Below are 25,865 nucleotides of genomic sequence, written 5' to 3'. Positions count from 1 at the left end.
AACTGTAGAGCAGAATACAGATTGTTTGGATACAATTTCAAACTATCACCAGTGAAGAATTTCAGAATACCATCTTAATTGGTATTGTTTGGATGAAAATTTTAATATTCTATTGGGATAATATTGCCAGGAATCATATTTTCTCCAATAATTGATAGGAAACAACAACAAATTTGTCATCTGTTATTTAATTATTTAAGGAAAGTATTGATAATAATAAAACACCAAAACCTAAAGGAATAATCGTGTTTGTTAATAACATGTTTATTATTTCTGCTTCACAGAATTAGAAACCTGTTACAATTACCCCTTTATTCTGAATAATCCATATTGTTGTGACATCAGTTACAATGATTCAGCAATGACAGTCTTATTTGACTTTCAAAGAGATATTTCAAAACAGAATATCAGGTGAATTCATGACAGATAACTGGAAGAACAGAAAGGCAGCTTCCCTTTTCAGATGAGATCCTTTTAGTTAAGAAGAGGAGTTTCAACTTCCTGCCTGGCAATAAAGTAGGAGACCCAATCAGATGCCTGCCTCACTCTGGTTTGTAGGCATTGTAGAAATTACTTAAAGGTGAAGAAACAATTACTCCAAATTTAATTTTCTGGTCAATTATTCACATGTGGGAATGGGTTACTTTTTCCACCTGCTAACCATCAGTTGCATCTTTAGAAACTCTTTCAAACCCGGTAAATCGGCTGGAAATTTCTCAGAGCTGCTGTCTCTGCCACTCCATGACCTTCCGGTAGGACAGGGTGTGAGCTGAAGAGATACCAATAAAGCACTTTGGAATGAAGGTGGGAAGTGGGGCTGGCAGATTTCTGGAGATAAGTATCATAACGGGGGTGGGGGGGAGCGAAGAGGAAGAGGCAGACAGCTTCCGAGAGTAAGTGGGATGGTATGGATGGGGGCAAAGAGGAAAAGGGGCTTCTCAGGGTCTGTGCTTTTGAAGCTATTTTAACTCACTAACTGTTAATTTGTATTTATCTTCAATGTCTTTTTCAACTTGTTCCCAAGATATATTCCAACTAGAAATGCTGTCTGCTGGTTTTGCTGAGTATTTATCAGCAAATTCAGTGTTGTATTTGTAGAAAACCCATTTCCAAAAGGCTGATGTTTCAATGCTGGTATCAGGCAGAATATTCCAGCGACTATACTGATCATTGAGATCCCTGTAGTTTTTGTAAGGAAAGAAATTTCCATCCGTGTCTTTATTTTGAAAGCTGCTATCACCTGCAACACTTGTTGTACAATTCTCTGACGCCAATATCTCAGTAGTGATGTAACGGTATCCATTCAGCCCTTCGCTCCGGTGATATTCAGTGCTGTGCTGTGAGTGCTCCCTGCTTGTACAATCACACAGGACCCCACAGAAGGGACACTGCTCCCCACAGCCACATAACATTGCATACAATTCACTGGATGGATCTGTGGGGAGTGCAGAGATTTTCCCAGCAATATCCTTCCCCCAATCTTTAACCCTTTCGTTCAGATCATTTGTACTGATAAAGCTTTCAATTTCTTGTTTGAAGTTCTGAGCGTTAATCTTTTCAGACTGAAAAGTAACAGACCCCAGTGTCTCTTGTGGAATCTGTATCTCATCCCCCAGTTTTGCCCGAAATGTCTGAATGATCCCAGTAACTGATTGCTCATTATTTGGAGGTGTTATATCTTTCAGAGTTCCCCTTACCCAGGTGATAACCCCAGACAGAATATTGAGTGCTTGAGAGCACAGCAGAGGAACATGTTCATCATCTGTGGCTGTACAGTAAAGGACAACTTGTTCTTTCAGCCAATCTTTTTCGAATGACATGGTGTGTTTTATATATCGGTAATATTCTTCAAAAGTATCTCTCTCCTTCAAGTGAAGCATCAGAGCCACTTGGAAGTTTTTCCGGTACATGAATTTCCCTCCCTTGCAGTTGTACCTCATGTGATGAGCAATATTCGATCCCAGTTTGTTCTCCACAGCTTGGATTATGGCTGGAATCAGGCAATTTTCACAGAACAGTTCTGCTCTCCGTTTAGTTTGATCTTTCTCCTGGTAGGTATCCTTAAAGCTTTGGCAGTAAGCTGCTTTCTCCTTTTGTAACTGCTCCACAGGATTGTGTTTCTTCAGGAAGTTTTCCTGCACTTCTTCATATTTTTTAATGGCAAATCCACAGATATGAAGTTTAAAATCCACACTGAATTGTTGAGTAAAAGTGAATCTCTGATCCTGGTGTGTCTGGATTTTCCCATCAATGACTCTCAGGAGTTCTCTGCAATGATTAGAATCATAATCCTGTTCCTGGTTCACTGTCTGATTCACAAACTGTTTACACTCCCTCACCCACTGAGCACACAGCTCCTGGGCTCTTTGTTTATCTTTATTACCAAGAATAAGATCCTTCATTTTAGTAACATATTTCCAACCACATTTCTGAATATGGCTGTCATTTACTTGGAGTTTTACATCACTCAGTTGACACAGGGTTTTCTTGCTAAGTTGCTCGTTGAGGAGTTTGGTATTCGCAGGCATGTTCTGCTGTAGACTTTGTTCCATGTCCTTCATTATATTGGCTTTTGGTGGTGGTGAATAGTTAAACATTGAAATTGTCTCTTGCCACATTTTCTCAAACGCGCTCTCCAGTTGTGTTTCATCCATTTCCCTGTTTTCCTGTCTGCACTGCTGTAGGAGATTATTGACCTGTTCTTCAATCTGACTCTGATATTGTTCCTTAATCTCATTCACCTTCTGCAAAGCTCTCTTTCTTTGCACTGCTTCATTACACTTTCTGTCCATGTACATCCCACGTTCAATGATCAGAGAATTGATGCTTCCGACAAAATCCTCCCTGTATTTTTCGACAAGGTTTGAGTTATTGTCGTTGGAATAATATTCCTCTAATTTTCGGAGAGCATTTTCTTTCTGATCATTGAGCAATGCAATCTGTTCACTTTTCAAACTTTGAGCTTCCCTTTCTGGATCCTGCTTTGTATTAAAGATTCTGTTCTGTGCCTTTTGTAGGAAGGAGTGTATCTCTTTCCTCAGTTCCCACTCCAGGTCGGTGTATGTGACAGAGAGTTCTTTATAAGCTTCGGCTACCAGACTGTTCCGGAAACTGAAGATGAAATTCTCATATTTCACTGCGTTCCACAGGGATTTAGTCCATTCGATAAACTCAGAGATGGTCGACAGTCTCCCTTTACTTCTCTTCTCTTTCAGATTCTGAAAAAGCCTTTTCTTCAGCTCAAACACCTTGTGGCTGTAGCTGGTATTAACAGCTGCCATGGGTGGATTCCCGTGCCACAGGCCTGGGATATTCCAGTTATTCTCCATCGGATCATACTCTAACACATCGGAGAATTTGCTGAACTGTCCATCTCGTTTTTCCATTTTAGCTGCTGCCTGTGTCATCACATCCAGCTGTTCCAGCAGATGTTTGCAGCCTCTGATATTCTGATCATGAGCAGCCACGTCACTCACGTTCTGGTGAACAAAGTAACAAACTGGCCTTTTCCCCACTTCTCTCATTCGTATAAATGCATGGACCACTATCTGCAGCACGTCCTTCATCTCGGTGGAGTTCTCCATGGCCATATTTATCAAGGTGACATCACTTAACCCGATCACCAGGGTGGCGAGCTCATTGTCATGTTCATAGCTGCCGTCAATGTCTGACAGTTCTGGTGCTTTCAGCCCCTCAGTGTCGATCACCATGATATACCCACAGCCCAGCTCCATCTGTAGATATCCTGTAATCTTAATGAGCTGCATGAAGGCCCCACGGGTACAGCGCCCACTGCTCACAGCAAACTGCAAACCAAACATGGTGTTGAGAAGTGTGGACTTGCCTGTGCTCTGCACACCCAGCACCGTCAGCACAAACACATGGGTCTCTCTGCCAATCCTGGCTTCAACTGCCTTCAGTACATCAGTGACCCACTGTAAAGGGATGTTGGAAACATCTCCATCAATGAGCTCCAGAGGGAATCCGTCCAACATCAGGTCAGCAGCAAAGTGGGGTAATATTTGCACTGTGTCTCTCTCTTCCTCATTACGGTTCTCTTGCTTTATCAGTGTTTCATAGATCAGTCCGATTTCTCGCATGAATTGTTCAAGTCCAAGGGAGCTGGCAGTTATCTGTCGGTCTAATTCCTGTAACTGTTTGTTGATTGTAGGGTCTTTCTGCTCTGTTGACTGTCCCTGAGATTTCTCATACAAAGCTTTATACTGTTCACGTAAAACAGAGAGAGTGTCTCTCGATCTGGAATCCAACCGGAATTTCATCCACTGCAGGAAATATGTCCTCTCATCCCTGTCTGTCAGGGCTATGATAAAACCTTTCATATCAGCCGATATACCTTTCTCTCGCTGCTGCTTTAGGAGTTTCCTCTTCTCTTCCTCAAGGTCATTCCAATATTTTTGTGGTGAACTCTCCTTTCCCTGTTTTAGGCGACATTGTTCTTTTTCTATTTTGGAAACTTGTTGCCAAGTGAAACCCTGAAAAGACATGTTTTTTGATTTGTATTGGCTAATGGTCTCTCCATTAATAAGGTTATAAATGTTACCAGATTTTTCTTTACCCTGTAAACACAGCTGGTCATCCTCATCTATTGCAATCCCCATCTCCCTTGCAGTTACTGCCAATGACTCCAAATGGCTGGGGTCCCGAATATTATTTTGATGGGTTATTTCCAAGGCCTTTTTCAATGTGGAGCACAGTGTCTTAGTAAACTCTGCATTGTTTCTTTTTCCTTGAAAGAATATTTGTTCCTTTTTAAACACTGAAGATGTAATGAATTCCTTTAAATACCCTTTAGTCTCACTGCTCACACTGCTCCCAGTGAGCACTATGTACGTACTCGCTGGAGACTGGGCGAGGGACTTCAGGGTCTTGCTTGAGCCACTGTCAACATTATCAATCCAAATAAAAACAGCTGAAGAGATGGTTGTCAGAAACTGAACCTGTTTGTGGAACTCTTTACCGTCACCTCGAAGGTTTAATATGGTCATTGGCTCTGGAAAAAGATCCAATTCCTCACTCCCACTGGGCAGGTACCAGCACAACTCGACAAGACCATCAGAAATCCTGCGAGGGATATCACCGCCCTCCATATTGTGATGGATGAAGAAATTGTGATGTTGCTGGGAGGGGCTGAGGACTTCATTTAGAATCATTGATTTGGAGATGGAGCAGGAACCGAGTCGAATGAAGGAAAAGATGGGAATGACGGCAGTCACCATGTTTGTTTCCTTAAAGCCTGCACTATCTCGGAGTGAGAGTGGGCACCACTTCTTCACAATGGAGCGCAGGGCCCACAGTAGGAGGGTGCAGCCCTTGTTGCCAGCAGGCAGTAACAGTGGCAATGCAAACTGGCACAGAGACATCTTTACCATCAGCTCCTGCTGCACGAACGGGTCAGCACACAGGAAAACAGACACAATGATATCCAGGGGATGGTATAGACCTTCACTGTGTTCATCCTGAGACAGAAAATCCAAGTTTTCTGATTCTGACTGATTTTGTGTCTTAGTTGGTTCATAATTAAAATTTCTTGCCCTGGAATGGACCATCATTAAATTCCGGAGAAAATATCCTGGTATTTCCTGAGGTGAATCAGGTGATTGATTTTGAAGTGTTTCTGTATTTACGCTGAGAATGTCACTCAGGAGCAGCTTCTTACTTTGATATGCTAATTCCATGAGGAGTTTGGGAATATTGTTTCCTGTATTAGATTTTCCATGACTAATATCACAATAATTGTTTTCAGAAACTGAATTATCTCTTTGGACTGAATTCTGTTCTTGTTCAGTTGTGGTTTTGTTTCCTTCCACTGAGTTATGTGATCCTGTGCTGTGTTCGGATTCTCCCAGAACAGGCTTTGTTGTGAACTGTGAGTTAGATTCAGTTATCATCTGTTCTACCTCAGTATTCATGGCTTCCCGATGGTGCAGAGAGAGATCAGGCTCTGGCTGTGCTGAAACTAAGAAAGATATCATTTTAAATTATTTGTTCAACATTATTCAGCCAGTAATTCAAACAGCGCTGTAAAAAACAGAATTATACTGCTTTGTTCTCCTATCACCTTACACTCTGCACCTGCCAACTCTGGCCAAAGCTCCCAGCTCATGAATTCACTCTCATTCACAAATTCCCTTGGTGTCACTCTGCCTATTGTTTTCATATTGTTTTCTATCGTCATTTCTTGTACAGAACTTGAATATTACAGAACAAAGTCTCAATTTTTCAAAGTTGTTTGGGCCCTGCATTCATAAGGATACAAGGAAGGTGAGGCAATCATGAATACCAACTCAAAGACCAATCAGTGTTAACCTGCCTGATTTAAACTTTAACAAAGCCTGGCTGTTAACTGTCGATCATCATTATTGGGTTCAACACAGCCAAGAGACATCTAGACTTGAAACATGAGCTTGCTGTCTCTCCATGGATGCTGCTTAACCCACTGTGGTCTCCAGCATTTGTTATTTTCAGTACAGATTCCACTTGTTGACCAATCATGACCCTTCTTTAATGTCGGAGAAATGTTGGTTTTCCCTTTGAATTTGTTCACATGCAAAGCGTCTTATGTTTATAAGACAAAAATTTTTGACAAAATGTTTTTCATCAATATTATTTTCTTTGTATCAAGAAGAAAATAATTGCTCTCCTGTTTTCTATATATCACTTTGTGGATATTGGTGTACCTGGACAGCAAGAAACCTTGGCGCCATTGATCTTACCTTCCTGATGAACATGCAGAATGTGGTTTTACATTACATGACACTGAATTGCTTTATTAACTGCTGCCAGTCCCACTCTGTGAGCTGCTGCAATCAGTCACAAACTTGGCTCCAATTTGGGATCTGCAGATGATGTATTATCAGCAAAAATTCAAAATGGGTCTTTCAGGAGCTTCCGTCAGTTATTCCTCGTGACTTTTTGAAATCTTTCTCCTGTCATTTAAAAATATGCCATTCAGTCTCAAATACTGCACCCACCTCTGCCACCCTAGGGAAAGAACTCCTATCATTCACCTTATCTATACCTCTCATGCTTTAAAAACCTCTACAAGGTCACCCTTCAACCCCCTACACTCCGGTGAAAAGATCCCAGCCTATCCAGCATCTCCAAATGCTCAGACACTCCATTCCTGGTAAAGTCTTGGTAAATCACTTCTGAAACTTCTCCAGCTTAATAATACCCTTCCTACAACAGGGCAACCAGCACTGGACAGGACTCCAGAAGAAGTCAAGGGTGTAGTGCTGGAAAAGCTGGATCAGGCAGCATCCGAGGAGGAAGAAAATCGATGTTTTGGGCAAAAGCCCTTCATCAGGAATGTGGCTTGTGGGTCAGGGCTGAAAGATACATTGGAAGGGGTGGGTTGGTGGGAAGGTAGCTGGAAAAGTGATAGGTGGATGAAGGTGAGGGAGGTCAAAGGAGAGAGTGATGGACGGATCTGGAGGGTGGTGCCGACTTGGAGGCTTGGGAATGGGATAATGTGGGGGGAGGGGAAATGAGGAAGCTGTTGAAATTCACATTATTGATGGTGTGGTTGCAGGGTCCGAAGGCAGAATATGAGGCGTTCCTCCTCCAGGCATTGTGTGGGAATAGTTTGGCAGTGGAGGAGGCCCAGGACCTGCATGTCCTTATCGGAGTGGGAGGGGGAGTGGAAGTGTTCAGCAACGGGGCGGTGGGGTTGGTGGGTGCGGGTGACATAAAGATGTTCTCTGAAAAGATCCGCAAGAAGGCGTCCTGTCTCTCCGATGTACAGGAGACCATACTGGGTGCAACGAATGCAGTAGATGACATTGGTAGAGGTACAGGTACTCGAGAAGAAGCCTCCCTAATATCCTGTATAAGCCCAACAAGACATCCATGATGACATCATGATGGACAATTTTTAAAAAATTCTTGAAGTAACAAGCAAAACAGGTAAAGAGGAACCAGCATGTAATATACTTGGTCTTTGAAATTCCAAATTTGATGAAGGTGCCTCATATTAGGCCATTTGATAAAAGCCCATGATGTTGGAGATAATGTCTTAGTTTAGATAGAGTATTGACTAATTAATGGAAGACAGAGCATTGGAATAAAGTCAACATTTTCATGTTGGCAATGTGTAACTCAGCATGCAACTGGAATTGGTGCAGGGGCCACAATTATTTACAATATATTCGGCAATTGGATGGGGAATTGAAGATACTATTGTCAAGTTTGTGAGTTTCATGAGCATCGATGGGAGGGTAAGTAGTGAGGATGACACAAAAAGTCCACAGAGGATATATTCAGCTTAAGTGAGTGGGCAAAAACGTGGCAGATAGAATATGTGTGGGAAAATGTGAGATTATGCACATTGGCTGGAGAAAAGGAAGATGAAATAACTTGCAGATATTTTTGTTAGTTAGAATGGATATTTCACACTGTGTCACCCACAGGCAAAATTAGATGTGGTTGTAATTATTCAGGAAATAATTTAAATTTTTTATCATTATGGTAAGAAAATGTAGTGTTTTCACATGGACTGTGTTTGCAAACAACTTGTGTTTTAAAACAGTGAATTGAATTTCTGAAGTTTATTTGCTATTGTTATGACATGTTTCAGAGTTTGTGTCAACCTCGACAAAATATATAAATGTGGAAAGGGAAATGTGACAGTTGTGCTGTGGTTACCCTCCCCCTTCCTTTGAACATCTCTTGGCTTTGCATTACTTTGCAAACTGGTGTTCTTGAGGGCTTTTTTGTGTATTGTGTTCCCCCCTTGCTTCATTGCTTTTGTGAACGGTGAAGACATTTTTTAAAAAACTGTGATCACAGTTTTCACACGGTAGGGTGGCTCAGTGGTGAGCACTGCTGCCTCACAGCGGGGTTTGTTTCCAGTCTCAGACGACTGTCTGTGTGGAGTTTGCACATTCTCCCCGTGTCTGCGTGGGTTTCATCCAGGTGCTCTGGTTTCCTTCTATAATCCAAAGATGTGCAGTTTCGGTGAACTGACCATGATAAATTGCCCATAGTTTTCGGGGATAAGGAGATTAGGTGCATTATTCAGGGGTAAATGGAGGATAATAGGGGAGGGGAATGGGTCTGGGTGGGTTACTCTTCTGGAGGGTCAGTGTGGACTTGATGGGCTGAAGGGCCTGTTTCCACACTGTAGGGATTCTATGATTCTATAATTCTACATGAAAGAGCTAAATATTATTTAACTGGAGAAAGACTCTAGAAACTGACAGAACAAGGGAGTCCTAGTACGTGAATCACAAGAAATTGGCATCGATTATCAAAGGGAATAGATAAAGACTCCTTGGCCTTTCAAAGGGTCCAAAACTGAAACAAAGGGAAATAAAACAGACCTCTTCCCAGGGCAGAAAATCAAAAACAAGCACAAACTCTAAAGGCAAAATGGATACCTATGCTATGGAAATGAAAAAAAGTTACGGAATCAAAATATTATTGTCCAGGCTGAACTATCATTGTCCAGGCTGAACTATCATTGTCCAGGCTGAAATATCATTGTCCAGTCTAAACTATCATTGTTCAGGCTAAACTATCATTGTCCTTGCTAAACTATCATTGTCCAGGCTGAAATATCATTGTCCAGGCTAAACTATCATTGTCCTGGCTAAACTTTCGTTGTCCAGGCTAAACTATCATTGTCCAGGCTGAAATATCATTGTCCAGGCTAAACTATCATTGTCCAGGCTGAAATATCATTGTCCAGGCTGAAATATCATTGTCCAGGCTAAACTATCATTGTCCAGGCTGAACTATCATTGTCCAGGCTGAACTATCATTGTCCAGGCTGAAATATCATTGTCCAGGCTAAACTATCGTTGTCCAGGCTAAACTATCATTGTCCAGGCTGAAATATCATTGTCCAAGCTAAACTATCATTGTCCTGGCTAAACTATCATTGTCCAGGCTGAAATATCATTGTCCAGGCTGAACTATCATTGTCCAGGCTGAAATATCATTGTCCTGGCTAAACTATCATTGTCCAGGCTAAACTATCATTGTCCAGGCTGAAATATCATTGTCCAGTCTAAACTATCATTGTCCAGGCTAAACTATCATTGTCCAGGCTGAAATATCATTGTCCAGTCTAAACTATCATTGTTCAGGCTAAACTATCATTGTCCTTGCTAAACTATCAATGTCCAGGCTGAAATATCATTGTCCAGGCTAAACTATCATTGTCCTGGCTAAACTATCATTGTCCAGGCTAAACTATCATTGTCCAGGCTGAAATATCATTGTCCAGGCTAAACTATCATTGTCCAGGCTGAAATATCATTGTCCAGGCTGAAATATCATTGTCCAGGCTAAACTATCATTGTCCAGGCTGAACTATCATTGTCCAGGCTGAACTATCATTGTCCAGGCTGAAATATCATTGTCCAGGCTAAACTATCGTTGTCCTGGCTAAACTATCATTGTCCAGGCTGAAATATCATTGTCCAGGCTGAACTATCATTGTCCAGGCTGAAATATCATTGTCCTGGCTAAACTATCATTGTCCAGGCTAAACTATCATTGTCCAGGCTGAAATATCATTGTCCAGTCTAAACTATCATTGTCCAGGCTAAACTATCATTGTCCAGGCTGAAATATCATTGTCCAGTCTAAACTATCATTGTTCAGGCTAAACTATCATTGTCCTTGCTAAACTATCATTGTCCAGGCTGAAATATCATTGTCCAGGCTAAACTATCATTGTCCTGGCTAAACTATCATTGTCCAGGCTAAACTATCATTGTCCAGGCTGAAATATCATTGTCCAGGCTAAACTATCATTGTCCAGGCTGAAATATCATTGTCCAGGCTGAAATATCATTGTCCAGGCTAAACTATCATTGTCCAGGCTGAACTATCATTGTCCAGGCTGAACTATCATTGTCCAGGCTGAAATATCATTGTCCAGGCTAAACTATCGTTGTCCAGGCTAAACTATCATTGTCCAGGCTGAAATATCATTGTCCAGGCTGAAATATCATTGTCCAGGCTAAACTATCATTGTCCTGGCTAAACTATCATTGTCCAGGCTGAAATATCATTGTCCAGGCTAAACTATCATTGTCCAGGCTGAACTATCATTGTCCAGGCTGAACTATCATTGTCCAGGCTGAAATATCATTGTCCAGGCTAAACTATCGTTGTCCAGGCTAAACTATCATTGTCCAGGCTGAAATATCATTGTCCAGGCTGAAATATCATTGTCCAGGCTAAACTATCATTGTCCTGGCTAAACTATCATTGTCCAGGCTGAAATATCATTGTCCAGGCTGAACTATCATTGTCCAGGCTGAAATATCATTGTCCAGTCTAAACTATCATTGTCCAGGCTAAACTATCATTGTCCAGGCTGAAATATCATTGTCCAGTCTCAACTATCATTGTTCAGGCTAAACTATCATTGTCCTTGCTAAACTATCATTGTCCAGGCTGAAATATCATTGTCCAGGCTAAACTATCATTGTCCTGGCTAAACTATCATTGTCCAGGCTAAACTATCATTGTCCAGGCTGAAATGTCATTGTCCTTGCTAAACTATCATTGTCCAGGCTGAAATATCATTGTCCAGGCTAAACTATCATTGTCCAGCTCCAGTGACACCCATCAGTAACGAAAGGCTCCACTGATCACCGTATGCTCCCTCTCCACCTGTGTGTGGATGTCACCCTCAGAGAGGGATATACAGTCAGTATCAACGAGGCCCTCTTCAGCCTGCTACCTGTACCTGTTCATCTCCATCATGGTCAAGACCACAGCCATGAATAATATCAGAGACCTGCTACACTTCCCCTGCACCAAGTGTGCAAAGATCACGAGTGTGAGGCTGAAATGCAAACAAGACTTCAACAGGAGACCCTTCAAAAACTGAAAAAAGACTGCAAATGGACACGCTCAATGTAAATCTGAAACACCATCCCCTCCAGGCCCAGACTATGGCCATGGTCTGTCACCCGGTAAATTAACTCGTTAGCCATTTGCAAGGGACCAACAATGCAGCCCTCTCCACCCCAGATCCCTGATTTAGGAGGGGAGTACCTCTCCATGGATAGGAACTGCATGTTGATACCATAGGACACTTCCTGGGGCACAAATCAAAAACAGGTATAAACTCAAAATCAAATGGAAACAACCATAAAACTAACTAACTCAGAATATTGTTATTCAGACTGATAATATCTCCTAGAGCATGCGGCACCGAGGAGTCTTGGAAGGTTGTGACTGTGCCACTGAGCACCATCTGCTCCCGCTCCATGGACACCCGAGTGCAGATATAAGAGAAAGGTGAAAGAGAAGCAGTAGGTCAGGAATGATAAGATCTTCCTCAGCACCATGTCTGCACCTGTTAATGGCCATCTTGGCCAGGCCCAGGCGTAAAGGCATGGGAGGGTCTGTAGACTTGTCAGCCCCTCCCCGAATCAGGTACCTGTAGATCAAGAGTGTGGGGCTGAAGTGCAACCAAAGTTTTAACAGCAGCCCCTTCAAAAAAAACCAAAAAGGATATGCAAATAGTTGCTCTCAACATAAATGTGCAACACCATCTCCTCCAGGTTACAGAACGTGCATGTGGTCTGGCACCCAGTAAATCTGATTCACCAGTTACACGGGCCCACCTTGTGCAGCACTCTCCACCCCTGATCCCCCAAGTAAGAGGGGAGGAACCCTTGTAGAGGACCCTCCACTGCCTGAGAATATTATGCCAGGGCATGTGTGGGTGCTGGTTGATAACATCACAGGGTAGAGTGTACAGCATCAGCTTATACAGATAGTGCCTCTGTGCTATCAGAAAGGGGCACCAGGAGGATATCCCTGAGATGGCTCAGATTGTCACAAGCGAGGGTCCATGGTGCAGAACTAATATCGATATCCAGTCAGACAGGGCTCAGTTCGTCTGGATGCCCACCACACGCCTGAACCACCTTGAGTGCACATGTGGTGTTGGGGCTGAATGCCTTGTCTGCCAGGCTGCAGATGGGACAGGGACAACGTGGGGCTAAAGTAAAAAAACCCTCTTTGAAGGGATCCAAAATCAAAACAAAGGGAAATAAAACAGCCCTCAAAATGGATTAAATCAAAACAAATACAAAGCTCAAGATCAAAAGGAAACTTGTACTACAGAAACAAAGAAAGATGAACTAAATCATAATATCCTTATCCAGGCTAATCATGCTCTCCATCCCTGTGGGTGCCATTGGTCATGAGAGGCCTCCACTGTGCCAGTGAACATTGCATGCTCCCACTCCAGGGGCACCTGAATTCAGATGGAACGGTGAAAATGGGGCAGACAGTCAGGAACAATGAGCCCCTCCTCAGTATGCTGCGAATGGTCATCTTAGACAGGCTCAGGAGCAAAACCATGAGAAGACTTGTACAGTTGTCCATCGGTACCACATCGGGTGTCCATGGATCGGGAGGCTGGGGCTAATATCGGGGGAACTACACTTTTAAGACCAGCTCCCTCAACCAACCAAAAGGACTAGACTCTCTCTACATAAATATGAAACATCTCCAGGCCACAGAATTTGCCCATGGTGTGGCACCCGATAAATTTGCTTAGTTGCTGGTTGCATGGACACCACATGCAACACTCTGCACTCAGATCCTTGATGTAAGAGGGAGCAACACCTTTGTAGATTGCCGTCCACTGGGGATATCCGTTGCTTGTGGGCAGAACATTGTGCCAAGGTGTGTCTGTGTGGTAGGGAAAAGCATGACAGTGGAGAGAGTTCAGCATTAGCCATCCAAAAGATACTGGGAAGATATCTCTGAGGCAGCCCAGAATGAAGAACAGCACATCACGGGGTGGGTCTGTGGCACAGGTCCAATGTCGAATTCTGGAACAGACAAGGGTCAGTTCATCCAGATGCCTTTCTTCATCAGACGACTACTTACTGACAACATAACTGTCTTCAACACCACAAAACCAACCAAACTCATTTCTAAACTCCAAGACCTAGGTCTGAGCAACCCCCACTCTGTAACTGAACCCTCGACTCCCTGACACACAAGCTGCAATCAGTAAGAATAAGGAACAATATCTCCTCTACAATAATCCTCAATACCACTGCCCTGCAAGGCTGTGCACTCATCCCCTTAGTATACTCCCTGGACACTCATGACTGTGTGACCAAAGCCCACCTTAACTCCAACTTGTGTGTTTCAATCAAGTCACTGCTGTAGACAGATCTAAACTCCAGCATTTACAAACATAACGTGTCAAACTTTCCTCATCAGGTGACCTGGCCATTCCAGATACTACTCTTTAAACCTTCCCTGAACAACTTCCAGTTTCTTTCCATTCTTTCGTAAATAACAAGACCACTACTGGACACAGAACAGCAGGTGTGGTCTCACCAATGCGCTTTATAACCAAAGCACAACTTCCTAATTTCTTAACACATTTTGAACACATATGCAAATTTTTAAAAAATGATTCATTCATGGGATGAGGGCATTGCTGGCGAGGTCAGCAATTATAGCCCATCTCTCATTGCCCAGAGGGCATTAAGAGTCAAACACATTGCTGTGGGTCTGAAGTCATATGTAGACCAGACCAGACCAGACCAGGTAAGGATGGCAATTCCCTTCCTTAAGGGACATTAGCAAACCAGATTTTTTTTTTCTGACAATTGACAATGAATTTATGGTCTCTTAATTCCAGATTTGAATGGAATTCATGTTCTACTGTTTGCTATGCAGGTGCCAAGGACATTACCTGGGTCTCTGGATTAATAGTCAAATAATAATACCGCAGGGCCTTCACCCTCCCTAAAGTACAGTACAGTATCATCTTTTGTAGTCAGACATAGTTCTAAAAACACAAATGTGGCAAATTCACAGACATTTTAAATACTTATGGAATTACTGTAATGCTAACACAACCATTGTCACACCTATCCACAACTTTGCTGTCTCATAATAATACTCCAGCCCCGCTTATACTCAGACACACAAATAGATAATCTCATGTTCTACAGGTCTCCTTGAAATGAAATTGTTTTCCAGTTGTAGGGGAATCACTTCAATGTGTGGAGACAGCAGTGGTTTCAGTAAGATCTCTTCTCCTGCATTGACAGCACTTGTTATGTGAAAAGAAAACTATCAGAATTTTCTGACTCTGAATGTTGTCATTCAGTTGCAAAACACAATAGAGTTGGAATACATTATAAAATCCAACAGCACCAGAAAGATGATACTCTGTTTTGGAACAGTGAAAGGAGAAAAATGTCGAACACATTGAAAGTCACAGCCCAAGCAGAAGACTGAAGCCTGTCAATCCCATTGGTCAGTGAAGAGCAGTGGATTGATCCAATGTACTTGATATCACAATACAACAACCCCAAGACAGAAGTGGATGTTACAGTATAACGAGTGTAACTCAAGAAAGGAATCAATCAATAAAAAGACAGTCACAAAGGAAATGAGCTGGATGTACTAACCTTTACTTGGAGGTGTACAAGATAAGTCTGACCAGTCTGTCTCATTGACCAGTTTTATTGTTTTTTTTCCCCTTGTGATTATCTCGATCACACATGCTTATACACATGCTCACAAATATTTTACATTCACACACCTCCAAATAGTATTTCACACTATTCGGCCACCCTCTCACTGTCTCACAGTAATGTAGAAGACCATCCTCACACTCATATATACAAACAGCTAAACTCACACTTGCAGGTTCTTTCCCACATGAATCTGTTTTACTGACCTGTAAATGAACTGTCTGTGTTCTAGCTTTAGGGGAGTCACTATCGGGACTGGATGGACCAGAGTTTTCACGAAGATCTCAGATACAGGAACAACGGCACTTGCTGGAAAACAGAAATACTGCCGAAGACTCTCATCCGTCGTGGGAGATGAAGTTAGTTTCTGATTGTTTCAGTAGCTACAAGTCTTGTGTTAACAGGTATTTATATCTGGAATAAAGCTGCAATCCGATATAGATAAGGATTAGTTACTGTGGGCACTGATACTTTCTTTGCCAGATCATAAAATTCTGACCTTGTATAGAAGTCAGCATTGGGGTTTCAAACCATTTCACTTTCACTTGTTCAGTTCCAGTTCTCCACAATGAAACTGTTTCTGGGAAATGCTGAAAGTTTGGTTTTAACTCAAATTTCACAGTGGAGAAACATCGTCCACTGCACTGTCCTTCATCTACTTCCTTGATCACCCGTTCAAAAACTCAATCAAACTTGTGAGACATGATTTCTTATGCACAAAGCCATGCTGACTATCCCAAATGAGTCCTTGCCTCTCCAAATGCCTGTAGATCCTGACTCTTAGAATTCCACCTAACATTTACTGCCACAGATGTTAGGCTCAACAATCTGTAGTTTCCAGGCTTTTCCCTGTGGTTTTTCTTAAATAATGACAAAATTAGTCAAACTCCTATCGTCAAGCACTTCCCCTGTCAATGAGACAAATATCTCTGCTCAGGGCTCCACAATTTCCTCGCTCGCTTCCCACAAAGTCCTCAGATACACTTTATCAGCTCCTGGGAAGTTATCTACCTTAATGCATTTTAAGAACGACAGCACCTGCTCTTCTGTAAGGTGGATTCTCTTCAAAGCATCACTGTTTAATCCCCCAAGTTCCCTCGCATCCATGTCTTTCTTGATGGGAAATACTGAGGATCTCTTGTGGCTCCACACAAAGATGACCTTGTTGATCTTTAAGAGGTCCTATTCTCTCCCTAGTTACTATTTTGTCCTCATGTACTTGTAGATTCCCTTTGGATTCTCTCTTACCTTATCTACCAAAGGCCTCTCATGTCTCCTTTTAACCATCCTGATTTCTCTCTAAAGTGTACTCTGGCACCCTCTAAACTCCTCAAGGAAATAAGTTGATCTCAGTTGCTTATAGCTGTCATATTCCTCCTCCCTTTTCTTGACAAGGATCTCAATAACACTAGTCATCCGGTGTTCCCTACTCCTGCCAGCCTTACCCTTCACTCTCCCAGGAACATGTTAGCCCTGAACTCTCCTTACCTCCCTTTTGAAAGCCTCCCACTAACCAGTCCCTTTGCCTGTGAACTGCCTCCCTCTATCAACTTTTGGAAGTTCCTGTCTAAGACCATCAAAGTTGGCCCAGTTTAGAATTTTAACTTGTGGTCCAGACCTATTCTTTTGCAGAACTTATTTAAAACTGATGGAGTTATGGTCATTGGTCCCAAGGTGCTTCCCCACTAACACTTTAGTCATTTGCCCTGCATAATTTCCCAAAAGGAGGTCAAGTTTTGCCCCTTCTCTAGTAGGGCTATCTGCATACAACATGGGAAAGTCTTCCTGAATGAACTCAACAAATTTCTCTCCATCCAAGTCTTTAAAACTATAACAGTCCCAGTCAATGATGCAAAAGTTAAAATTCCCATTGATTACAACCTTATTACTCTTGCAGCTATCACCAGACCCCTTACATATTTACTCCTCAATCTTCTGCTGACCTTTGGAAAGCGTACAGTACAATGCCATGAAAGTGATCTCCACCTTTTTATTTGTCAGGTCTACACATATAAACTCAGAGGATGAACCCTCAAGAATGTCATCTGTCAGCATTGCTGTGCTGATCTCCTGAATCAAAAGTGCAATTCCTCCTCCTTTCTTGCCTCTCCTCTAACCCTGCGATAATGTCTGTACCATGGAACATTGAGCTGTCAGTCATGCCCTCCCTCAGCCATGTTTCTGTAATGGCGAAAATATCTCAGTCCCATGATCCATCCATGCCCTGAGTTAATTTGTCTTACCTCTTCGGCCTCTGGCATTACATTAAATGCAATTTAACCTCGACTTCTCTTGCTTCCTGCCAGGCCTGATTAAAAAGCTTCCTGATTCCCACCCATTGATTAAAACTGTGTCACTGATGTCAGCACAGAATAGCTCATTATAATTACAATACTTCTGAATAAAAAGTTTATTACAAATTATGAGTCCCACCAGACCTTTCACTCTCTGCTGTGTGTTATGTATTCAGCAAAGGTCTCAGTTTTATCCCTCTGAGTCCCTACCTTAATGAATTTCAGACACGAGCATGATATTAAATTCCTCATCTGTCATCTTCAACTTCGTGCCCATTTCTTTGGACAAGAGTCCTGTCCCCATCGCACAGATCCTTTCACTCATCTCCAACACTTTCCCTTCCCCTAAATCCCTCTGTCTTGCCTATTACCTACACTTGTTCATCAAGAACTGTTGATGTGACATTGTGTGCTGCAATTTTTCAGCCCCCTTGCTCATTCCAACCTCTCTCCCTCTGAACTGATGGCACTCCATGCTCTCAGATCCAGCCCTGACTTTGTATTCAAGGCTGCTAACAAGGGTGGTGCTGACGTTGCCTGGCACATGGATCTCAACATTATGAAGCTCCCTCTGAATGCCCCCTGGACCATGACCCCGACATGGAACATCAGGCTACCGTCTCCACAATAGTTGGGCAGCACAGTGGCCAAGTGGTTAGCACTGCTCCCTCACAATGCTAGGGGGCCGGCTTCAGTTACACACTCAGGTGACTGTCTGTGTGGAGAGAGCAAAATCTCCCTGTGTTTGTCTATGTTTCCTCTGGGTGCTCCGGTTTCTCCCATAATGCATAATCTGCCCTCAAAATGTAAGGATAGTTGGATTGGCCACGGGAAAGGCAGAGTTACAGGGATGTGGCAAGCAGGTTGGTCTAGGTTGGGTGCTCTTCAGAGGATAAGTGTAGACTCGATGGGCTGAACGGCCTGCTTCCATACGGAATTTATGATTCAGTCACTAATCTCATTTCATCTGGTAATCACCTCCCACGACTACCTCCAAAGTCATTGTCTCCCAACTCTGCACAGCTCGCTTCTGTCTCCTTTGCAAAATCCATAGACTGAACTGCTCTGGCAGACCCAGAGTTAATACCTGCTCCTGTCCCATTGAACTCATCTCTTCCGACATCGATTTGAGTTTTTCTCTTCCCTTGTCCAGATCCTGCCCACTTATATCCCTGATTTTTTGCAGACTTTACATCAGTTTTGGAATTTCCATTCATGGGATGCAGCAACCCCTTTCCACGCCGATCCCCCATCAGGATGGTCTCAGGGATCTCTGCCTCTTCCTGGAAAAAAGGCTGGTACTGTCCCCATCCACCATCACTCCCCTCTGCCTGGCCCAGCTTGTTCTCACCCTGAGCAACTTCTCCTTTTACTCCTCTCACTTTTTCAGGGAAGAGTGTACCCATTAGGGCCCCTGTTATATCTGTATCCTTATGGAGTTTGAGGAATGTTCCTATTCCAGCCCCCACCCACAACTCTTTCTCCGGTATATCAGTAATGTTATTGGTGCTGCTTCTTGCTCTCATCTGAAATTGGAAATGTTTATCTATTTCCACCATGTCCTCACCTTCCTCTGGTCTTTCACTGACTCCTCCCTTTCCGTCTTTCCACATTTCTGTTTCCATGTTTGGTGATAAGCTGGACACCAAGATCCACCTCAAACCAACCGACTTCCACAGTTACTTTGACTAGATATCCTCACATCCTGCTTCTTGTAAAGACTCTGTTCCATTCTCCCAGTTCCTCTGTCGATGCCAGCTTTGATAAGGTGGCCTCCAAAATGTCCACCTAATTCCTGAATTGAGCACTGATTCCTCAGCACCATGGTTGAGAGGACCCTCAGCCAAGTCTGACCCACACTTTGGCCCTCACCCTATCTCTTCTGACGAACAACAGCAATAAGAATCCCCTTGTTGTCACCTCGCATCCCACCAGCAACCACATCCAAAGGATTATTAGCTGCTATTTCCACCAGTACCAGTCAGATGTTGCCACCAGACACATATTGCCCCCCTCTCTGTCATCTGCCTTCCCCAAGGCCCATTCCCTCCAGGACACCCTGGCTCATTCCACCTTCACTCTCAACACTGGCCTTCCACACACCCATGGAACCTTCTCCTGTCACTGCAGAAGGTGTAACACCTGCCCATTTACTTCCTCCCTTCTCACTATCCAAGGCCCGAAACACACCTTCAAGGTAAAGTAGCGATTTACCTGCGCTGGATTCAAACTAGCCGAGTATATATGCTGTTCACAGTGTGGTCTCTCCTGCACTGAGGAAATAAAGCATGGAGTGGGAAATGAAGTTCAGCCTGGGTGCTTGCTTTGCAGAACACCTATGCTCTGTCGGCAAAATAAGAGTCTGAGTTTCCAATTGCCTGCCATTACAACACCCCGCCTTGTTCCCTGGCCAACATCTGTCTCAGGTTTGCTGTAGTGCTCCAGTGAAGCTCAGTGCAAGCTGGGAGAACAACACCACCTTATCCACTTAGGGACCTGCAGCCTTCTGGACTCAATACTGAGTTCAACGATTTCCAGGTTTTAGCTTCTTCTATGTCTTCCCCCAGCCCCAGGCCAGGGAGAACATACCAGGCCTTGTTATCACATGGTCTGCTATTACACACAACCTATTTTTAACCACTAACAGTCCCTCTTTATAGATATTCAGTTTCCTAAGCTGACTGCTATACAGTCCTTTGGCTGTCCAACTGTTTCTCTCTTTAGGCTCTCTCTCCACATGTTTTTAATCCTTACCTTCTCCCCCACCCCATCTTCTGCATAAAAACCAATATTTTCCTCACTACCATTAGTTCAGAGGAAGGGTCCCTGGTCCTGAATCATTAGCTCTGATGACTCTCCCAGATGCTGCCAGACTTGCTGACCTTTACCAGCAATCTCTGGTTTTTGTTTCTGATTTCCTGCATCCACGTTTCTTTCGGTTTTTGTTCTTTCAGCTGGAGATTCTGTTTCCTTTTTAAGACCAATAATACTGACAGGAGCAGCTGCTGTTTTGTTTGCTTCCAGGTTCCTAATTCAAACCCCTGGAACTGTCAGACTGACCAAAATCCAATCCCTTTATCATAGGTTTGTTTATTGACCAGTTTGTGGAATGAAACTGATCATGTCACAAATTGAACTCACAATATTTACTGGAAATCATTGTGTTTGTGACTGATCTGATTCCCGTTCAAAAGAGTGTCCTGTATCGGTGTTAATTATTGATTGTTTCAAAATAGAATCTGAGCTGTAAAGACAGACCATGCACCCAATTTGTGTCACCCACCTCCAGGCTCCTTCACCTGGCAGAGATCATTGTGTGTGAACAAGTTCCCTTTTCATTCATCTCACTTTCTCCAAGTGAAAGGTTTGGCCACAACTGGCTGGCTCCTTGTGGGTGATGTGAAACATTCCCTTTTCACAGTCCGATTTGAGTCCCCACCCAAATTCCTTCTTTGAGACGTTGACGATATATTTGATGTTGCTTCCTGCTTTTGTCTGAAGTTAGAAAAGTTCATTACTTTTGTAACCGATTCCATCATTCTCTCACTCTTTCCGCACACATCTCTGACTCTTCCCTTCCTTTGCTGGACTTCTATGTTTCTATTTCTGAAGGGAAATTTTCCATCTATATCCATAACAAGCCCACCCACTGCCATAATTAACTCGACTGCATTTCCCTGAACACTGCTTCCTGCAAGGATTCCATTCCATTCCAGTCTCTACCTCCACTGCATCTGTTCTGTTGATGCCACATTCCACAGAGGTGCCTCTGTCATTTAGTTCTTTTTCCTCAACCATGAATTTTCCTCCAAGCTTGTGGTTGACAGGGGCCTCAATCATGTATGATCCATTTTCTGAATTTCTGCACTTATCCCATCCCTCCATCCCTCCCAGGATAACAGCATGTCTACCCTTGTTCTCATGTTCCATCCCTACACAACCTCACATTCCAAAGGGTGATATTGGACTTGGAATATTAAGAACTGCTGCCAGACATGCTGAGTTTTCCCTGAACTTCCTGTTTTTATTTAAATTCTGTGACCAATTGTGGTTTGTCACACCTCCTTGTAGGCTGTTCAACCTTCCTTAAAATCTGTAAAGGATGTGCCACTAAGGGACAGTGGGCACGTGTCTGCAGGAAATTTGGTGCCAAAAGTCAAGCTAAACCCAGAACAAAATTGAAGAAGGTGAGAACTGCAGATGCTGGAGATCAGAGTCGAGAGTGTGGTGCTGGAAAAGCACAGCAGATGCGGCAGCATTTATGGAGTGAAATCAGAGTTAACGTTTCAGGTCAAGTGGCCCTTTCTCAGCTAGCAGGCTACAGTAATACTGCAGAACATCGACTGTGAGACAGCTAGCAGGACATAGTAATACTGCAGAACACCGTGTGTGAGACAGCTCGCAGTCCATAGTTATACTGCAGAACACCGAGTGTGAGACAGCGAGCAGGCCATAGTTATCGTGCAGAATACCGAGTGTGAGACAGCCAGCAGACCATAGTTATACTGCAAAACACCGAGTGTGAGACAGCTCGCAGGACATAGTTATACTGCAGAACACCGAGTGTGAGACAGCTCGTCGGACATAGTTATACTGCAGAACACCGAGTGTGAGACAGCTAGCAGGCCATAGTTATACTGCAGAATACCGAGTGTGAGACAGCTAGCAGGACATAGTTATACTGCAGAATACCGAGTGTGAGACAGCTAGCAGGGTATAGTTATACTGCAGAATACCGAGTGTGAGACAGCTAGCAGGACATAGTTATACTGCAGAACACCGAGTGTGAGACAGCTAGCAGGACATAGTTATAGTGCTGAACACCGAGTGTGAGACAGCTAGCAGGCCATAGTTATACTGCAGAACACCGAGTGTGAGACAGCTAGCAGGCCATAGTTATACTGCAGAATACCGAGTGTGAGACAGCTAGCAGGACATAGTTATACTGCAGAACACCGAGGATGAGACAGCTAGCAGGACATAGTTATACTGCAGAACACCGAGTGTGAGACAGCTAGCAGGACATAGTTATACTGCAGAACACCGAGTGTGAGACAGCTAGCAGGACATAGTTATACTGCAGAACACCGAGTGTGAGACAGCTAGCAGGACATAGTTATACTGCAGAACACCGAGTGTGAGACAGCTAGCAGGACATAGTTATACTGCAGAACACCGAGTGTGAGACAGCTAGCAGGACATAGTTATACTGCAGAACACCGAGTGTGAGACAGCTAGCAGGACATAGTTATATTGCAGAACACCGAGTGTGAGACAGCTAGCAGGCCATAGTTATACTGCTGAACACCGAGGATGAGACAGCTAGCAGGCCATAGGTATACTGCAGAACACCGAGTGTGAGACAACTAGCAGGACATAGTTATACTGCTGAACACCGAGGATGAGACAGCCAGCAGGACATAGTTATACTGCTGAACACCGAGGATGAGACAGCTAGCAGGCCATAGGTATACTGCAGAACACCGAGTGTGAGACAGCCAGCAGGACATAGTTATACTGCAGAACACCGAGTGTGATACAGCTAGCAGACCATAGTTATACTGCAAAACACCGAGTGTGAGACAGCTAGCAGGACATAGTTATACTGCAAAACACCGAGTGTGAGACAGCTAGCAGGACATAGTTATACTGCAAAACACCGAGTGTGATACAGCTAGCAGACCATAGTTATACTGCAGAGCACCGAGTGTGAGACAGCTGGCAGGCCATTGTTATACTGCAGAGCACCGAGTGTGAGACAGCTGGCAGGCCATTCTTATACTGCAGAGCACCGAGTGTGAGACAGCTAGCAGGACATAGTTATACTGCAGAACACCGAGTGTGAGACAGCTAGCAGGCCAGAGTTATACTGCAGAACACCGAGTGTGAGACAGCTAGCAGGCCAGAGTTATACTGCAGAACACTGAGTGTGAGACAGCTCGCAGGACATAGTTATACTGCAGAACACCGAGTGTGAGACAGCTAGCAGGCCAGAGTTATACTGCAGAACACCGAGTGTGAGACAGCGAGCAGGCCAGAGTTATACTGCAGAACACTGACTGTGAGACAGCTAGCAGGACATCGTTATAATGCGGAACACCGAGTGTGAGAGCGAGCAGGCTGCCCAGTTCGACTCTCCCCTCTATCTTGCAGCTGCATCATAACTCATTCTAGTCACTTGAAATGTACTGCCCCTACTCTGACTAACATTCACCTAATAAGACAATACCTTTTTCATTAATAAGTCTAAAACTCAATCACTTTCACAGCTCAACCAACTTGGCAGAACTGCTTCGTTTTTATGAGACATAATCCCAACCTTAGGAGAAAGTGAGGACTGCAGGTGCTGGAGATCAGAGGCGAAGAGTGTGGTGCTGGAAAAGCACAGCCAGTCCGGCAGCATCCGAGGAGCAGGAGAGTTGAAATTTCGAGCATAATTTCTTCATCAGGAATAATCCCACATTTATCGTTTATCTCTGTTATTGTGGGACCCTATTTTTATTTTTCATGCTTGCTACAATCATCAAGCTGTCTGTTTTCATACATCTCTTAACAAACTGTCTCTTATAGGCATTATTTTTACACAACTCCCTGTGTATTAATTGGTAAGATTCTTTGTTTAAAGTTGACCCTGTTACCTTGGGATAACTCCTTCTCAAAGCTACCATTGTGCTAACATGTGACCTCACTTTAATGCAGCATCAGCCAAGCGAATACTCTTACTGCAGTTATATTAATGCCAACGGGTGACCATAATGTCCCACCTCTGACCAAGGGCTGCCCCATTAACAGGTAAAACATTTCTCATTCCAAATTCTGAGTTCAAATTGGATATCTTCCAAAATGTTTATCTATGTTTTGAGTACAAGCCACAACACCTTTCCACGACATCTTTTCTGTCCCGCATATAAAAAAACACACTTGTTAAACTTTCCGATGAAGTTGGTTTGAGAGTTTTGAACCTGTGATGCTTTTGGATAACTCCTTGTTTTTGTACAGATTTCAGTTGACTTTATGGGGTAGTCTCGTTGTAAATGTCTTGGGAACTCCCTGTGAATACAATCCAATTTTCACAGGCTTTAACTTCTCTGACATAAAGTGACATGATGATCTCTTCCTTCACTGTGCCTAATGGCCCGACACCTTGGTGCACCCCGTCCTGCCTCTTGGGAACTGCTCTTTCAATCCGAAAGCTCGTTCACAAAATGTGAGAGGAGGAAGGACTTTGAGGAATTCAAAGGTAAAGGGCATAATTTTAAGGTGGGAGGAGAAAGATTTAAAAGGGACCTGAAGGGCACGTTTGGAATTAACTGCCAGAGGATGATGTCGATATTGATACAGTCACAACATTTAAAAAGACATTTCAACAGATACATAAATAGGAAAGGTTTCGAGAGATAGGGGCCAAACACAGCAAAATGAGACTAATTTAGTTCAGGAAACTTGGCCAGCATGGACGGGTTAGTCCGAAGGTTTTTGTTTCTGTGCTGCATGGCCCCACTGACATCGACCTTCAGGGTCATCTTGCCCGCATTTGTTGCTCCACATTCTGAAGGGGTCTACCATATCAGTGTTGCCTCTTTCCAATTATACATACTTTCCCAGGAAGCGCAGGGCAACAGCTGCTGGGACATGGGGGTTATGTGTGTCAAATGTAACCAGTGTAGGGAGGACAAACAGACAGACAGACAGAATGGAGAGGAGACCTCACCTACCTTTTCTTCAAATATTGTTGGGAGAGGTTGACATTATTACATACTCCCAGGGGTCATGTCGAAGTATCCCTCACTGGGAAAATCCTACATGGAGAAAATATCTACTGCATGAAACCCAGAGCAACCCCGATAGATTCTCTTCTCAAAAACCTTCCAGTCGATCAGCATACCTTCACAGTTACCCTCGAATGTATTCCAGCTACTCCACTGGCCTGGAGTTTGGGTGCTTGCTCTGATTGACTGGACATTGAATTGGTGTTCGGCTGAAGCCAGCATAAAGGTACACCAACTGCACCTCAGCTCAAATGCTGATCTCCCAAAGTTGAATCACAATCCAGTAATGCTCTTGAGAC

General features: G+C 43.5%; 1 protein-coding gene across 3 annotated transcripts; it reads right to left on the bottom strand.

Annotated features, from left to right (window-relative positions):
• Window positions 1–302: 302 nt before the first annotated feature.
• On the bottom strand, window positions 303–25,584 carry LOC140455421 (interferon-induced very large GTPase 1-like). 3 transcript variants are annotated; one of them, XM_072550276.1, is made up of 4 exons: window positions 21,859–21,882; window positions 21,081–21,292; window positions 15,710–15,928; window positions 303–5,977 (listed from the first exon to the last, which is right to left on the bottom strand). In XM_072550276.1, the coding sequence occupies exon 4, from the start codon at window positions 5,928–5,930 to the stop codon at window positions 960–962; it is 4,971 nt and encodes a 1,656-aa protein (XP_072406377.1). In that variant the 5' UTR covers window positions 5,931–5,977; window positions 15,710–15,928; window positions 21,081–21,292; window positions 21,859–21,882; the 3' UTR covers window positions 303–959. The 3 variants fall into 3 exon arrangements, with proteins under 3 accessions (XP_072406377.1, XP_072406378.1, XP_072406379.1); XM_072550277.1 differs by lacking the exons at window positions 21,081–21,292; window positions 21,859–21,882 and adding an exon at window positions 20,012–20,290; XM_072550278.1 differs by lacking the exons at window positions 15,710–15,928; window positions 21,081–21,292; window positions 21,859–21,882 and adding an exon at window positions 25,513–25,584.
• Window positions 25,585–25,865: the final 281 nt, after the last annotated feature.

Source organism: Chiloscyllium punctatum, chromosome 30, assembly GCF_047496795.1.
Source record: "Chiloscyllium punctatum isolate Juve2018m chromosome 30, sChiPun1.3, whole genome shotgun sequence".
Lineage (NCBI taxonomy): Eukaryota > Metazoa > Chordata > Chondrichthyes > Orectolobiformes > Hemiscylliidae > Chiloscyllium > Chiloscyllium punctatum.
Note: the sequence above shows the minus strand (reverse complement) of the source record. Positions and strands in the feature narration are given on the sequence as shown.